At 37.1% G+C, this 18,248-nt stretch overlaps 1 protein-coding gene across 4 annotated transcripts in view; it reads right to left on the bottom strand.

Annotated features, from left to right (window-relative positions):
• Positions 1–18,248, bottom strand: part of Pcgf5 (polycomb group ring finger 5) — a 73,212-nt gene that overhangs the window by 17,407 nt on the left and 37,557 nt on the right. For all 4 annotated transcript variants that reach the window (XM_013034376.1, XM_013034378.1, XM_013034377.1 and 1 more), the window contains 5 exons: positions 10,871–10,967; positions 7,160–7,215; positions 6,986–7,045; positions 4,929–5,077; positions 696–794 (listed from right to left, as the gene is read on the bottom strand). In XM_013034376.1, the coding sequence (XP_012889830.1) occupies positions 696–794; positions 4,929–5,077; positions 6,986–7,045; positions 7,160–7,215; positions 10,871–10,967 (461 nt within the window). The remainder of the gene's footprint in view (positions 1–695; positions 795–4,928; positions 5,078–6,985; positions 7,046–7,159; positions 7,216–10,870; positions 10,968–18,248) is intronic.

Genomic DNA, 18,248 nt, shown 5'->3' with positions numbered 1-18,248 from the left:
ATTTTTTATAAAAATTGTTTTACATTTTGAAGAATTCTATACAGAATTGGTAATAATTAGCCAGGTGTTAATGGCTCATGCCTGTAATCCTAGCTATTCAGGAGGCTGAGCTGAGGATCATGATTTGAAGCCAGCCTGGACAGAAAAGTCCATGAGACTCCAGTTATCCACTCAAAAACCTGAAGTGGAGCTGTGGCTCAAAGTGGTACAGCTGTAGCCTTGAGAAAAAGCTCAGATACAGTGCCCCAGCCCTGAGTTCAAGCCCATGACCCCCACCCCATGGTAATAATTTTATGTATATGTAGATATATCACAATAAAACCTTTCACATGCTAATAAGATTAAGTTACAAAATTAGTAATTGATATAAAAAGTCTGATAAAAAGTGATATACTCTAAAGTGTGTTGGCATTAAAACGAAGAGAATCTAATTAGGATATTTGTTTTAGGAATACTATTAAGTTCTCCAAATATTTCCTTTAATTTTAAAACACCAAGTGCATTAGCATCCTGACTTTCATAGGCTATATTAAGAAGTTCGTATTATATAAGTATCACCTTAAAATTACAAGTTTAACATGAAAATAATCAGTTTACAAACATTGACTATATCCTCAGTTTTTACTTCTTGTTACAATTTTACTTCAGATCATAATGATCAAAATGACCATGTATGTAGATATTATTTAACTTACCTCATAAGAACTTGGAAGTTTTAGTTTTAAACTTAGAAATTTTTTAATAGTTCCCACAGTTACACGTGTAGAACATCGAATAAATTTCTTCATTAGACCCTAATTAAAATAAAAATAAAAGAACTTAGTTTTAATTAAACTTAGGTATTATTTTCACTATCAGTTCAAGTATTTTCATAATGTAAGCATCAACTTACAGCTTTTTAGTACTTATAAGTGAAAATGTCCCTAACTACTGGAAAAATCAATGACGTTTTTCAAGACGCATCATCATGTACCTTAGAAAAATCTTGAAAATGTGCCTTTCTCTAAGACACTGTCATAAAACATACATGAGTTTAGGAATAACAAAAGAAAGTGGACAAAATGCATAAATGTTGTTACAAATTGTCACCTCTGTAATGGACATTTTCTAAAACATGATGCTGTAACTATTGAATAATCTGGCAAGAGAAATGATTTGAAGCAGAACTCAGAGGAGCCCTAAGGGTCCAATAGAGAGGGGCCAGTTAGTCTGCAACAAGCCTCAGCAACCAAAAATTATGCAGTGTGGAGTTTATGTAGAAGAAAATAAGGCTCCTGGACTGGGCTGAAGCAGCACTTCCTTCTCTATAAGAAAACAAAGTTCTGTGTGTCCTGATGTGTCAATTGAGAAGAGAGGTGCTAATTTACTCTTCAAGTTTGGACATTACTGTACTAAAATACAAGAGTTAATCCAGAATGAGACAAAATGAGACAAAATGCAAGATACTGATATTCTCTCTTATTTCACATGTTGTTGTACCAAAATGTGAAACAAAATTACATTCAACAATCTGAAATAAAACAAAAACTCCAACAGAATCTTAAATTTAGCAAACTAACATAACCTCTGGAACATCTTACTGTTCTTAAGAATAGGAAGTCAAAAGTAGAACAAGTTAATGTTTATTTCCTAGGAAATTGTATTTCTTCACAAAAACTAACAGAAACAAATCCAGATACTTCGTCACAATTCAAATGGTGAATTAAAAGAAAACAGGTTAAAAATTACTTCTAGCTGGACACTTGCTTGCATTTGTAATTCCTAGCTACTCAGGAGACTGCGTGCGTGCACGCACACACACACATCAGGAGACTGCATGCACACACACACACACACACACCTAACACACACACACACCTAACACACACCTAACACACACCTAACACACACACACACACACACACACCCCTAAAAAGCTGGGACTGGTCCTAATCCTAGCTACTCAGGAGGTAAAGATCAAAGGATCATAGTACAAGGTTAGTCCAGGCAAAAAGGTCATGAGTTCCCCTCTCAACCAATAGGGCAGACTAGTCTGCACCTGCTACTCCAGCTACATGGGAGATTAAACTCAGGAGGATTGTGGTTCCAGCCAGAGTAAAATGGTTCATAACATTTTATCACAAAAAATAGCAAAGCAAATCAGGCTGGAGGGTGGCTTCAAGTATAGTGCCTTCCTAGCAAGTCATGCCCCCCATAAAATATTACATCTAGAGCAAAGATACACTCTACCATTTCAAATGTGAAGGAGACATGCAAGACTGCATGAAAACAATGGGCTGAATGTACAAATCCATTTTTCTCTCTTATCTGTCACATATCCTAACTATCCTAGGCTTTCCTATCTATTTTCTTCCTGCTCCAGCAGCTTATAAAGCTCAGCCTGAGAGCGTTTGCCGGTTTATCCCAGCATATAGGAGGCTGAGGAAAGAAGACTGCAAGTATGAAGGCAACCTGAGCTACATAGTAAGACATTTCAAAAACAAAGAAAGAAATCAATTAATTCAGTACTTAACTTTTATACTAGAAATCATACAGAGAAATAAACTTCATGTTTATTTATTAAAAGATCTTCAGCCTTTTTATTGATTTAGCTTTTATTCCATAACAGTCCATGTATTAGAGGATGACCACAAAGGTGAATGGCAGGGACAAACAGTTAACACAAAATCTGAGTAAAACATTTATGAAAAAGGAAGAGATAGCATACCAAAACAAAAAGCAACAGATGAGTTGGTAATGTTCAGTTCTTTAAAGTTGGGTACAAGACTTTATTACATGTCTTGTCCAACTAACACCCTTAAACAAATCAATTATCTTACTGTATTATTATTTTTTGCTGGTATGTGTAAAGGGTCTTTGTTTTTGTTTTGTTTTGTTTGGTTTGGTCAGTCGTGGGGCCTGAACTCTAGGCCTGGGTGCTATTCCTCAGCTTTTCAGCTCAAGACCAGCCCCCCACCACTTGTGCCACCGCGCCACTTCTGGTTTTCTGGTGGTTTATTGGAAATAAAGAGTCTCATGTACTTTCCTACCCAGGATGGTTTTGAACTGTGAGTCTCAGATCTTAGACACCTGAGTAGCTAGAATTGTAGGCATGAGCCACCGGCGCCCGGCTATAAGGGGGGGGGGTCTTTGAATGATGGCTTTTTACTTTTTTTCTCTAACTGTATCATTATAGTTTGATATTTACGTAAGGGATAAACATTCAGTGAATTACCATGCTCACATATATTCTTTGTTGGAAGATACTGAAAGGACTTAATCTGATGAAAAAGTATTTTGTTTTCATTTCCTAATAGGTAAAAAACTACTATTAAAGTAGTAAACACCAAAGAAAATCAGTAGGTGGGAGTAGTGTGTTTTAAAGAGCCTTTAAGAAAAGGTGCTGGTGGGGATGTAGCCAAAAGAGAAAACACTAGTACATTGTTGGTGCGAATGTAAACTTGTTCAACTACTGCGGAAAGCAGTGTGGAGGTCTCACAAAAGACTAAACACAGAAAAAGATAAAACACAGAGCTTCCCTATGACTCAACAATTTCACTTCTGGACATTTACTCAAATGACCACAAACCAGGCCATAATAAAGCCACCAATACAATCATGTTAATTGCAGCATTGTTTACCATAGTCAAGATAGGGAACCCAGATGCCCCGCAGTGCATAGATGGTTCAAGAAAATGTAACACACACACACACACACACACACACACACACACACACACACACAAGAATTCTATGCTTCTATAAGAACAAATGATATTTCCTCATTTGTAAGAAATGAAAAGACTTGGAAAAATTATATTAACTGAAGTAAGCTAGACCCCCAAAAAACATAAGGAGCATGGCTTCCCTTATTTGTAGTAACTAAAATGTGCCTATAAATCTGCAAGTAAACACACTGGATGATAAAAGATAAAAAATATAAGTGGACATGATAAGTTATACAAGACTCTAGACATTCACACAGTGAGACCAAGGAGGATATTCTTAGGAAAGGATCACAAAGTTTCAATAGCTTTGGGCATATGATCATATAAAATGATATTTATCAAAATGAACTACAAGAAATGGAAATGAGGTTTTGTGTTATTTTGCTTTTTTTCTTGTTTGGCACTGTTTTTTTATTTCTGTAATTTTGTCTTGTATATGTTTATCTGTTTGGGGGAGGGTAAGGGGACTACAGAAATGGTGTGACAAGTGTAACAGTGATACTTACTAGACACTACACTGAAAATGAAATTTACAACTTGTGGGGAAGAGGAGTCTGGGGGGAAAAGTATGAGAAAATGAGGGAAGAGGTGACACTGTTCAAAAAGAAATATACTCGTTCTCTGACTTACATAACTGTAACCCATGTGAACATCACCATTAAAATAATAATAATATAAAAAAGAATACAATTCATAGAAAAAATGATTCAACAATCAGACAGAAGGTAACAGGATCAGAAATGGAGATACTATAAAAACTAATAGAGAGCCTTTAAGGAATCTGAAAATTCACAATACTTTGCACAATTCTACTTCTAAATCAATTAATTATATTATTCATAAATATATTAGCCATGATGTTTACTGAATTGAAAACAAAAGCAAAACAATGAAAGACAATATTTAAAGATAATGAATAAAAGGGTTAGGTTAATCATTGCCTGACATGACATTACATGAGCTGAGAAAAGGAAGAAACAATGCATGTAAACTCACAGCAAGAGTATGAAAGAACTACAGCTGTGATATTCCACATTAGCCACTAGATGGTAGGATTGGATAAGGATGGTTTGGAGTTGAGGTAGGAGGAAACCAAACAAATGCCAAGAATGACATTCTATTAGATTTGTTAATAAGTTTTTTTTTTTTAAAAGAATTAGAAAATTCTCCAATAAATTAACAAGGGTTTACTAGTAAACTGGTATATTAAAAAATACTCACCTTTACTACATTGTCCCCTGATTGTCCATTATTTCGTAAACAATCTAGACAGATAGCAATCTGTGGGTCACTTCTATGGTAGTCTTTATCATCCTGATTTTCATCACCTTCCTCATCTGCTTTTGGTTTGTCGAGTTTTGAAGTATCATCTTTACAATTTAAACAAAATGAAGACACAACTCAAAGTTTAAAGTTAAGCAAAATACATTACTTATCAAAATATTAAAAACTTTGAGAACACTTCTTAATAGTTTTAATAACTGAGTAGTTTAGTATTTTTAACTACTACTTTAACTCAGCAATGGAAATATTTCTGAAAAACATCCATCAAAAACAAAACAGCTTAAGATTTCTAGGCTTATTGGGACATCCAAAGGAATGATCCTGGATTAACTATATTTTGGTCACAAAAATTATTGCAATTACAGATTACTGATTACTTAAAAGGCAGCCAGTAAAGATACTTTCAAATGTAATAATATAATTTTTGTTTTCAAATTTCAAATCAAGTACTGGTTGTTTAAATTATAAAATATTCTGTCTATATTTTAAATTTTCAAATTATTAAATATGCATAAAATCAGTTGGTGAAAATATGAGACTGATTAGAGCTAGGCGAGTATGACACTGCAGCCCTCCCTCCAGTGAAAACCCTCAGAGAGGTGAGGCAGGCTCTTTTTTCTATATGCTCTCCCCTTTCCTCTCCATATTCCCAGAGAACTCACAAACAAGCAGCCTTTACCCAAATCCCCAGCTCCCAGCTCCAAAAAAAGATCCAAATTCTCTACTTAAGACAAAAATACAAAAAGTCTTTTAGAAGGGGGAAGCAATGAGAAAAGGAAGATAAAATACACAAACCTGGTTATAGTCTTTCATAAGTCAATCTATGATACAAAACAACAACAAACAAAAAGAACTCATAGACTAAACCTACATATAATTTTTGAGGACAATTCCTGTGTTTCTGGACTCCTGAATACGTTATATTAAAAACTGAAACATTTAATTAACTTTCTATTTTCTATATTTTACTACAGCACTGCTGTCTAATTGTAATGTACACTTAATTAAAACAAGCCTTCCAGTTAAGTCATTGTAGCTTCTTTGCTCATGAATAACATTCATGCTATTTTTAATACACAGTAACACAATGGGCAAATAAGGCAGCTAGACTGTTGCCTTATTTTAGTCATCAAAACTATTCTCAATCTTCCCTCTCCACTTAGGAAACAGTCTAGTTAAATCTAACTCATAAAGCCACTATCCATTTTACAGCATTTTCTCATCCATCTTGATGTTTACTTTACTTGGCAATTCTGTGATCTTACAAGAAAACTAAGGTTGGTATGAGTCTGTAAGGACACATACACGTACTTACAGATCTCATTAGACTTTGGACATTTTGAGTGAAAATAATTTTTAAAAAGTGAAAATAAAAAAAGATATAATTTCAGATACCCCTTTGTGTGGATTATGTACATAAATTCTTTTCCTGGTCATTTATGTTGGCTAAATTATTAAAAATTACCTGGCACCCAGAGGAGGAATTTAGACACTTGACATAGGTGATGGCAAAATACCAATAAGCACATAAAACTATTTTAAAAAATGTCTTGAACAGGTAAGTTGATGTCATCTAAGCTTTATCTATGAGAAACTTCATTCTGTGTATCAGAGCATAGCAAAATCCCCTGATCTAGATTTCAGACACATGTCACTTCTGTCTCCTAATAAAATGAACTTATAAAATAAACAAGAACTCTCTTTAGTTGCAAGCTAAGACTTCTTAATGTGAGATTACTTTTTCTCTTCAGATATTATTGCCTATATATACCTATTCAGTTATAATTACCTATTCAGTTTTCTCTTTATCTTTCTTTTCTCATTTCAAAGTCCAATTCCCTCTTTACAATTACTCTCAACTGTAATGTCTTCAAATTTACATGAATTTAGATAAAATCTAAAGGGGTACATGAGTTCTATTCGGGTGTAACTATCACTTTGAAGATAGCAACCAAAAGCCTGAATTTCTGTCAGACACAGACATAGAAAGTTACCTTGTCCATTTTCTTGAGGTTTATTTTTCTTCCAAAACTCAGATTCACGCTCAAGTTCTTCTAATTAAACAAAAAAAAGAGTATAAAATCCATAGCAACAAGCAGGGAATGTTTTTTAATTAGAAATACTTATTTCTTATAGCACAGAAGTTTAAAATCTAAAGAGTAACTTACGTTCTCGTAGTCCAGGTACTAGTTTAAATATAATTTCCTCCAAGGTATTATCCAACCTTCAGGGGTGGGGAAGGAGAGAAATACTAACAATGAAGATACAAAAATGTAACACACAAACAGTTTGAGATTTCTACTGTGTACTTACTATGAAGCAGAGAACACACATGATTTTGCACACCTACAACGCCAAACCCTTCAGTATACACAGCATATCTATTTCTCGCCTAGAATGATAAAAACCTGGTCTCACTTCCTACCTCTAAGTGAACATGCCTTTGATGTTCTGATTAGAGGTGAAGTGCAGAATGCTGAGAAACCCCAACCCTGAAACTATGGACTGAGATGCACGCAATTTGTAGATCAAAGAATGCCATGTAGATGACTTTGCGCTTAATTCTAACCCTGAGTCTCAAGAGGCACGCCAGGCTTTTGCTTGCTCTCTTGCCCCCAGAATCTGTTAAGCAGCAGAACAAACCCTGAGGATGAGAGGATGAAAGGGAGAGCCACATTGCCCTGCTGAGGCTCAGTCCCATTCTTAGATGACTCATTCCTAACACATGGCTGAATCCAGCTAAGAGCAGCAAAGCAGCCTCCTGGATAATGGACGGTGGGGCCAACTGCAGTTGCAGGAGTGAGACAAGCTGAGCCCAGAACCAAGTGCTAAGCCAGGGACTGGTGAGGGAGAATGAGTGCTTTCTTCTCAAGCATTAATTTATGGGTTATGCTATGCAGATGATGTACCCCTTCAAAATCTTTACCACAACTTTGATTTCTATTCCTCTTTTTGAACAATTTAGACCATCTGCCATTCTGCCTTCCTAGATTCAAAATTTAAGCATTTCTATTGATGTTTTCCTGTGGTGGCACCCTTTCTTTCCATGGCTTCATTTCTCTGGCCCGTTCTCTTGTCCCCACAACATGTGCCTCTAACTTCATGTTTTCCTGCTCAAGAGCATCACTTCCCTCTGATGTCAAACATGCGCGTTTCCACATCTAAAAAAACTATTTTTCTTGTTTAACTGGTGTCTTTTCTCCTATAGGAGAAAAAAAATCTGAAATGTATTCTATATTCTGTCATATCCTCTGTATTTTACTTCTTTTATCCTCCTGAACTCTTAATACTGAATGAGATTATTTACTTATTTATGGCTCTGGGGTGTGAACTCAGCATCTTGCATTTGCTAAGCAAGTATACTACCATTGAGTCACACTCTGGCTCTTTTTGCTTTAAGTTCTTTTACGAGGCTAGCCTTGGACCACAATCCTCCTTACCAATGTCTCGTACCACACCCAACTCATTTGCTGAACTCTGTATTCTGTACTCTGAAATGTTTAATGGTCCATCTTCCTTGAAGACCTCATCTACTTTTGTGACTTGAAAGTAACATGGAGGCAGTGAACCTTTTCTGTCTGTATATCATTTCTCTCAGCTAAGCTTCAGCTCTGTATTTCCAATAGTGAGAATAGTCAATTACCTCCTCTTGTTCACCTGTGAAGAATAGTTCATCCGCATGCCAACAAAATACTCAACATTCCTCATACCTTACTTTTTTTAAATTAAAATTTTACATGATACACCTCTTCCAGATAGGCTCAAAATGAATGATCTTAAGTTCCCTCTCTCTTTTTAAATCATTTAAAATCAAATAGATATATAAAATTTTAAATTCAAACTTTTTTTTACAACCTAATGTTTCAGGCCCATCCTCTCTGTTTCTTGACTCCTGTAGTCCTCGAGGTAATTGTTAAATCCAACATCTTTCTTCTAGTGTTTACTTTTATATTTCTATTTTTAAAAATACATTATTATTATCATTATTATAATTTTTGTCAGTTGTGGGACTGAACCATTATTATTATTATTATTTGTCAGTTGTGAGATTGAACTCAGGTCCTGAGTACTGTCCTTGAGCTTTTTTGCTCAAGGCAAGCACTCTATCACTTTGAGCCACAGCACCACCTTGGTTTTCCGGTGGTTAACTGCAGATAGAAGGCTCAAGGACTTTTTTGCCCAGGCTGGCTTCAAACTGCCATCCTCAGATCTCAGCCTTCTGAGTAGCTAGGATTACATGCATGAGCCACTGGCTTCTGGTTTAAAAAGACATTATTTTTACTGCTGTTTAGATTTCTCTACGGGCTGGGAAGTTGGCTCAGTGGTAGAGTGCTTGCCTTGCATGCATGAGGCCCTGGGTTCTATTCCTCAGCACCATATAAGCAGAAAAAAGCCTGATGTACCATTGTGGCTCAAGTGGTAGAGCGCTAGCCTTGAGCTGAAAAGCTGAGGGACAGCACCCAGGCCCAGAGTTCAGACCCTACGACTGGACCCCCCCCCCAAAATAAAGAATTATAGATTTCTCTGACTTCCTTTTAGGAAGGATAAAGGTTTAGTTTTCATCCATCATCCTGCTATCCCTTTCCTCCCAACACATTTTCCTAATCCCACCTTCCCAATATAGTTTTGTTGTTCATCTATATTTACCTAACCTAGTTTTATTTTTGTTTACTAACACTGTTCAAACAATTATCATTATAAATAATTACACAGGTGGGGGTGTACTCAGTGCTAGAGTGCATGCTTGGCTGGATTCAATTCCTAGCACGTGTGGGGGGAATGGGGGGAAGAGGTCCCTGCAGTCAGCTTTGTGTATATTTGTGTGTCTATGCGTATATACATGCATAGTAACTGTTTCCTTTTCACTGTCTATAGACTTAATCTCAAACACCTTTGCCTTCCAAATAATCTCTCTCTCTCTGTTTTTTTTTTTTTTTTTTTACTACATATAAGCATCAGGAATCAATTAGTTTCAGTTCTTTCCACAGAGACATTCCTTAATGTTCTTTTGTCTTTTTGTTTAGAAGGCAGGGTCCTAAGACTGGGACTCAAAGTCAGTACCTGACTCTTTTGCTCATAACATCAGAGCCACATCTCCAACCCCATGTTCTTACATCTTTTGGGTCCTCTTAAGTCAGTTTAAGTCTGATCTTATTCGTGGTCAGTCAATAAAATCTCTTCCTCACACATTTTCTTTTTTCTTCTCTTTTTTGGAAAGGATTTAAGTTTGTACATCAGGCTAGCCTTGAACTCAGTCTTTCCTCCTCAATTACATACACTATTGATTCTCCTCTCTCTTGCTCAAAATTACTTCATACAACTATAACTCCTGGTTAAATCCACCTCTTGTTCAAAATTATTTCATAGCTATAGTTATAACTTTAGGTTATCTGCCTTTTCACAAATTTGCACTTGCACTGTGTCTGGAAGAGAAAATCATCATGTCCTTTCAGATTCAGATTCACAGCTCCAACGTTCCTGTGAAGCCTCCAGGAATCTCACCAAAGTTCCCTAAGCGTTTATCCTCATGCTCCCCTGGATAGCACACTTCTTTCTCCTACCCATCTCCATTTTCACTCGTGGCTGATGAACTTTTTCTCCCCAATGAACAAAGCATGAAGTAAGAAAGCACTATAGCATATGCATCTGCGAATAACTGAACTAAATTCATGTAGAAAGCCCCCATAAAAAGTTGGTTTACCTGCAAATGTATATTCCAAAAATGTAATAGTCTTATTTTTAACTTTTAATAAAATACTTAAAAATGAAATAAAATTCCTTGAAATTCATAATATCTAAAACATCTGAGTTAAAATATCGAAAATAGTATGATACACAACAAAAATTAGTCTAATTAGACAAACTATACATTTCCTTACCTCAACATTTCTAATGGATTTGTTTCATGAACTTGGTTGCCACACCTTGGACAATCATTGCTATCTTCAAAGTGCTGGACAATGCAAGTCTTACAGACTAAAAAGAAATAAGATAATAGGTAAAATGTATCACTGAACTATCATTGATGCTTAAACTTTAACTGTAACCAGAAATAGTCTTAAAAATTATCGACTCTAGGTAGACTATTATTTCTTTAGTTTTTTTTTTGCTTTAATTTTTTTTGTGGAAAAATACCATACAGAGGGGTTACAATTACATGGGCAAGATAATGGGTATATTTCTCATCAAGCATTGCTGCCTCCTCCTTTGCTTCCCCTTCCCATCCTTTCCCATATCTCCCCCCTTCCCCCGGCACTCCCTCCCTCTCCCTCTCCAGAATACTATTTCTTAATCAGATTTGATATAACCTTAAAATTATGTTCAAATGAAACCAACTGAAATGAAAGCCTATTGTTATAATACAAAAAGCATATACCATTTTACTTTATTAAATATCTTCACAAACTAAATATCACTACTCACACTCCTTTTGAGAAGCTGGAACATTTACAGAAAAGGTGTTTTTCTCATTTAAAGAAGTAGGACAGAAAAAAATAAACTTCATTGAGTTACCTTTACTTTTTGCTGAGGATTTATTTGAATGCAACATAAATGGTTCTTAATAAAACTTGGAAGGGCTGAAGGTGTAGCTCAGCCTCACTGAGAAGCACTCACCTCTCCTCTGGGAGTGAGGCACTGGGTTTAGTCCCCAGTGTGGGTGGGGAAAGGAGGGGGAAGAGAATTTTCAGTATGTTTGGGAGACTTTCAGGAGTGAGCAGGATGCTTCTGGGATGCAGTAGGAGTGACAGTGGAATTCCTCCTGGCCCTTTTGTACTCACAGGTAACATAATTGCACAAAAATCCATAATTCCACAAGGTAATGGTTATCTGGTTGGTACAAAAGTACAAGAGGTAGACTGGAAGAGGGACTGAGAAGCTGAAAGTAACATTTTAAACAAACCTCACAAACACAGATAATGGAAATATGATTGGTGAATCTGGTGCCATAAACCCACACAACCCCACATTTTCTCGAAGTAACACTAATCTCTCTTGTTACAAATCTCTTTCATCTTTTACCCATTATCTATTATGCCAACTGTTTTGCTCCATTTTACACACACACACAGCACTTAACTACACATAATTTCAACCCAAATTCCTATGCTGTTACCTCTTCCTTTTATTACTGTGTATAAACCCTCATTTTCTCTGTGTATAGATTGGCTACTCATCTCTTTCTATCACTGCATTCCACATTACTCCTCTTCCTCATCTCAAGCCCATACTATTTAAAACAAGTGAAAGTTTATCTAAACTGGTCAAGAGCAAATACTAGGTAGGATCCCTACCCATACCACCAAGAGTAGCTCTGAAAAGTCAAATGCATCTCATATATTGACCAGAGCAACAATGGCCAAGAAATCTAAAATTACCAGCTATGAAATTTTAGAATCATTGTATAGATATAGAAAAAAACATCTTATCATTTCTTCTACTTATGGATGCAATGGTTCCATAAGATTTATTGCATGTCAGGCATTATGCTAAGAGCTAGGAATGCACAGGTGCCCTTCATTGTAGAACTTACAGTCTATCTAGAAGGGCAAACAGATAATTGTATCCGAATTCCACAAAGTTAGAGACAAAGTCCTGGGGTCTAGCAGCTACTAGACAGAGTGGCCAGGGTAGGCCTCCCTAATATGGTGATGTAGGCTGGTGTTTTGTTGGATGAGTGTACTTCAATATAGCTATTTAGGATGAGACCCCCACTTTGCTATTCTCTCAAAATTGTGGTAAATAATAGCACCTTAAAAAATCTGTTTAAAAGCTTAAATGTGAAATTACCCTAGTGTTATCAAATGCCTATCACTCCTGCCTCGTTAATCTTTTAACCTCAAGAGGATTCGTAAATGCCCATTTCCTACTGAGTGCTGGGGATATAACCAAGACCTTGCCCATCACATGCTAGGCAAGCACTCACCCTGGGTTCTCAAGCAACCTGGGTTATATCCCTGATCATCTAAATGTCTTTGTAAAAGTCAAAATACATTTTTTGATGAGTTGCCTTTTAAGGCAAGCTGAGGTAGAGAACGAAGAAGCTACTTGCTTTAGGAACTTGCTGGTATTTACTCTTTTTTCTGGAGACACTAGATAAGTTTCTGAAATTTGGAAAGCTTGGAAGAGAGGCAAAAAAGGACAGAGTGAAGGGGCTTGACAAAGCCTGATCCTGACAGGTGCTCTGAGCCTTCTGGTTCAAAAGCTTTACTACACTCACTGCATTCAGCAACCGCTAGTTGTCTACCAGCCTTGACCAAACAAAAAGGTACATGTCATGTCCCCAGCAAATCCTCATGTAGGGTCAGCTAAAGCACTAAGTGTAGGATCCAATCTTTTTAGGAGCAAAGGTCTAACTGAGGTTGCCTGGGGAAACAGATGTAAGGCTTAAGCATCCAAAGATAATATAGTTTTAAGAATAAAGCTTTAGTAATTATTACAGGCCAAAGTGTCATGCCTCATTCCTGTAATCCCAGACACCTGGGCAGAAGATATGAGAAGTATTACAGTTTAAAACCAGCCTGCACATAAGGTTAGTGAGACCCTCCCGTCCCTTCCCATCCCATCCAACAAGCCAGATGTAGCAACACAAGCCTGTAGTCCCAGTTATTTGGAAAGCACAAGAAAAGGACTGTGACCAGCTCCAGGCAGGAACAATAGACCCTAACTAAAAATATATGTTTAAAAAAAGGCAGGGTAAGAATGATGGCATGACTCAAATGGTAGTGCCTGCTTACCAAGTATGAAGTCCTAAGTTCGAACCATAGTACTATAAAAATCACAGCAACATCTGATATACAGTTATAGCATTCCACTTTTGAATATGAAAAAGAAAAGCTTTCTGTATGTCTGGTTACCTGCCTGCTCTGGAGAATGACAGTATAAAGTCTTAAATACAAGGTTTCTGGTAAGAATTTTTTGGGTCCAGTCATGGGGCCTGAACTCTGGGCCTGGGCGCTATCCCTCAGCTCTTCAGCTCAAGGCTAGCACTCTACCACTTGAACCACAGTGCCACTTCCGACTTTTTTCTTTTGGCTTATGTGGTGCTGAGGAATCAAACCCAGGGCCTCATGCATGCAAGGCAAGCGCTCTACCACTGAGCCACCTTCCCAGCCTTGATAAGAATTAGAGCTTCCCTATGACCCAGCAATCCCACTTTTGGGCATTATCCAAGTGATCACAAACAAGACCACACTAAAGCTACCAGCATGACTATGTTTACTGCAGCATTATTTACCATAGCTAAAATATGGAACCAACCCAGATGTCCCTCAGTAGATGAATGGATCAAGAAAATGTGGTATATATACACAATGGAATTCTATGCCTCCATCAGAAAGAATAACATTGCCCCATTTGTTAGGAAATGGAAAGACTTGGAAAAAATTATATTAAGTGAAGTAAGCCAGGCCCAAAGAAACATAGGTCCCATGGTTTCCCTTATTTGCAATAACTAGATATATGTCTGAGTCAAGCAGAAAAGGTAAGATAAGTTGATGTTAGGGAAATGAATCCTAAGATATGTATTCAAATGTTTTTTTTCCTTTCATGCGATTGTTTCTAACACATTTATAAGATGATTTCTTTGTTGCTTTGTATGTCTTTCCCCCACAGTACAACCCCTGCTTTCACTGTATTTGATGTCGGTATAATTTGTGGAGGGGAAGGGAAAAAACAAATCGTTTAAATAGGGATACAGGTGGACCCACTGCAACAATGAGATGTACAAGTCGTTATGTGGAAAACGAACTTTACAACTTTGTTGGGAGGGGGAGGAGAATTGGGGGAAGAGGCGGGGGGGGAAGATGGGAAGGGAAGGGAAGGGGAGGGGAAAAAAAGAAAAAGAAAAAAAAATTTTAAGTGTTTTTCAACGGTCAAAAACTAGCTTGTACTACTTTTTAATTTTTTTTTTCTGTAGCACTGATGATTGAACTACAAATATGCAAAGTCTTGCATAAGCTAGGAAAGTGCTCTGCAACTTGAGTTATGTCCCCAGTTCCCTTCTGGAATTTTGTTTTTGAGACAGTCTTCTTGCTACCTTGGCCTAGGCTGGCCTCCCACTAAATCCTAGACCAGGCACTGGTGGCTCATATCTGTAATCCTAGTTATGCAGGAGATTGAGATTTGAGGATCAAGGCCCAGCCCAGGCAGACAAATCAGAGACTTTTATCTACAATAAACTAGCAAGAAGCTGGAAGTAGAGGTGTGAAAATGGTGGAACTAAATTTATAGCCATTTTTGAAAACAGAACAATTAAACCTATTCAAACTGTTTTAAGAAGCTGGGAGACAGGATGAAGGAGAGAGATGGAGGAATTAGTTTTGTTAAAATGTATTATATGTATGCATGAAAATGTCACAATTAACCCCCCGACAACTAATATGTGCTAATTAAAAAAAAAACCAAAACCTTTTTTTCATTAATAGAAAACTGACCTTGAACACAGTTTAAGTCTTAGTTTATAATCTGAAATCTGTCCTTGTGGTACAGCAATTTAAAAAAAATTAATAACACATCTCTAAATGTTCAACTGCTATACTGGTTAACTCAACTGGTCTCTGAATGATGTTAAAAATTCCTAGTGTATGGTTAGACTATGTATGGAAACAGACTAGAGTCTCCATTCTCATCAGTCCCTCTAGAGATAAAATACCGCAGCCACATGAAACACCTGGTTCAGAAATAGAGTTAGGCGCTCCAACCACAGCCACAGTTGTGAAACCACTTACATAACCAGTGCTAACATTTATGTCAGACTAACCAAACATGAGGCTCTGGGCTGGGAGCTTTATACTATGGTCTGTTACTGGCCCCCTTTAGTAAAAGAACAACACAAACTCAAGTGTACTGGATTTGAGAAGGCTGTGCACGGCCGCCAGGCTATCAAGCAGAGATGGCATCCAGGCTTAAAATCTAAATCACTTTGCAACATACCTTAGAATGAAAAACATTAAGGCCCTTGTATCAAGATTTCACATATTGGGGCTGGGAAGGTGGCTCAGTGGTAGAGCACTTGCCTTGCATGCATGAGGCCCTGGGTTCGATTCCTCAGCACCACATAAACAAAAAGAAAAAGCCGGAAGTGGCACTGTGGCTCAAGTGTTAGAGCACTAGCCTTGAGCTGAAGAGCTGAGGGACAGAGCCTAGGCCCAGAGTTCAGGCCCCATGACCGGACCCAAAAAAAAAAATTCCACATATTGATTGTGATGCTAGAGACCGAGGCCCAAGGCCTCACCCAGGGAAGACAAATGCTCTGAGCTACACCTCCAGTGCAAGACTATCTTTAGCTGATTTTTATCTTTTGCTCATCACAAACTAAATGAGGTTTACTAAGTGAATTCCTTACTTCTTAGATCTGATCATGGTCATTATTCAAATTAGTAAGAGAAATGACCACTGTATCTTCTAAAGCAGTTTTTTCTCCAATTCAGAAAACAGGCATCACAATCACCAGTGAGTTTGTAAAGAACAGCTTTGTAGGTTCTCTCTACATCAATTAAATTACAATATCTGGAAGATTAGCACCAGGACTCTAACTCTGCAAAGTCCTTTTACTGATGTGGCAGAAAGATAACTGGGAAACATGGGCCAGGAGGAGGCCAGGAGTTGGTCAGAAACTATCTTTGTGGCTAGCACCTGTTAGATTGCTCCATTACAGGATTGGGATCTCTGCTAAAACATAATCAGAAGTCACTTAATTATTACCACCAGGAAATCAGTGTCACAGGATAAGATATAAGAAAAAGATGTGACCAATGTACCTATATAGCATATTTGCATGAGAAGCTAGTACAGCATGGCTATTCCAGATAATCTGGGAGACAGACTGCCTGTATCTGAACCAAACTTTGCCATTAGGCATATTACTCATTCTGTGCTTCTATGTATAAGGGAGATAACAAAGGTATCTACCTTACAAGGTTCTTATGGAAATTAAGTGAGATAAGGCATGTGACAATTTGTCTGATATCTTCTAAGCACTCAGAAAGCATCAGCTATTATTATAAATTAGATTGCTAGTTGAGCATAAAATCAGCATAAGGAAAATCAACATAAAGTCCTGAATGACATCATCCTATGATTAGTTTGATACACCTATCTTAAAAAATAGTAGATAATCTTGTTAATGGAACTTGAAATGTCTATCATTGTTGGTATTAATTCTATTAATTCTCTGCAGCAATTTCTATATCAATGATAGACTTGTAACTCAAATATGATGTTTTGTTTCACCTCAGTGGGACTGCCTATCTTTGTGTATAGACACTTCTTTTCCTTAGTTGAAATGGAGTTGGTGGGTTTCTATCCAAAGTGACCAGTACTTCTCCATTAGGAATTCCTCCCTTCATCTTCAATCTAATTCTAATATTGTCCCACCTGTCTAGAAATTAGCTTATTGTTTCTTTCTGATCACTGAATATACCTGTTCTGATGCACTATTATGTATGGATTTGGTAGGTGCATGATCAAAGCATTATCCTACTTCAGTACTGTCAAGTTCTTGGGGGCTTCTTGGCAACAGGTGCAAGACCATCTGTTGTTGCCATCTTAGATGTATGGGCCCACCCTCACTTCTTATGTGTTACAGAAACAGAGCATCTCAACTGTGAAAGCTCAAAATAATCTACACAGGGTTCTCTTTTTGATAATTCTGATAATACTGAAAATAAAACAATAGCAGTCTTTCACATGTCCTTTGCACTGGCATCCTTTAGTAATGCTGCCTACTAAGTGGCTAAGTATGACTTCCTTTGTTAAAGTCATCTAGTAGAGTTGGTTTTATCTGTCAACTTGGAAGCATGGTTTGTTTGGGTTTTTTTCCTCCTTTTTTAATCACTATGCATGACTTTTTGTTTTGCAGTACTGGGGTTTGAACTCAGGGTCTCTTGCTTGCTAGGTAGATACAATCACTTGAGCCACATCCTCAGCTTCTTCTTGCTCTATTTTTCAGGTAAGTCCTCATGCTTTTGCCCAGAGCTAACATCCATACAGTCATTGTTCTACTTAAGGATTTCTGCATAGTTCCAATCATAGGCCATGCCTGCTTTACTGGCTGACATTGAGACTGGGTCTCATTAATTTTTTGCCAGATAGATCTGTTTCTTCATTCATTAATTTTTTGCCAGATAGATCTGTTTCTTCATTTATGTATTTTTATTTTTTGCTATTCTGGAGACCAAACTCAGGGTCTTGCACATGCTAGGCAAGCCTTCCACCATGGAGTTATATCCCTAATCTTGAAGTACCACTCTTGACAAC

This window comes from Dipodomys ordii, unplaced genomic scaffold (assembly GCF_000151885.1).
Source record: "Dipodomys ordii isolate 6190 unplaced genomic scaffold, Dord_2.0 Scaffold188, whole genome shotgun sequence".
Taxonomy (NCBI): Eukaryota; Metazoa; Chordata; class Mammalia; order Rodentia; family Heteromyidae; genus Dipodomys; species Dipodomys ordii.
Note: the sequence above shows the minus strand (reverse complement) of the source record. Positions and strands in the feature narration are given on the sequence as shown.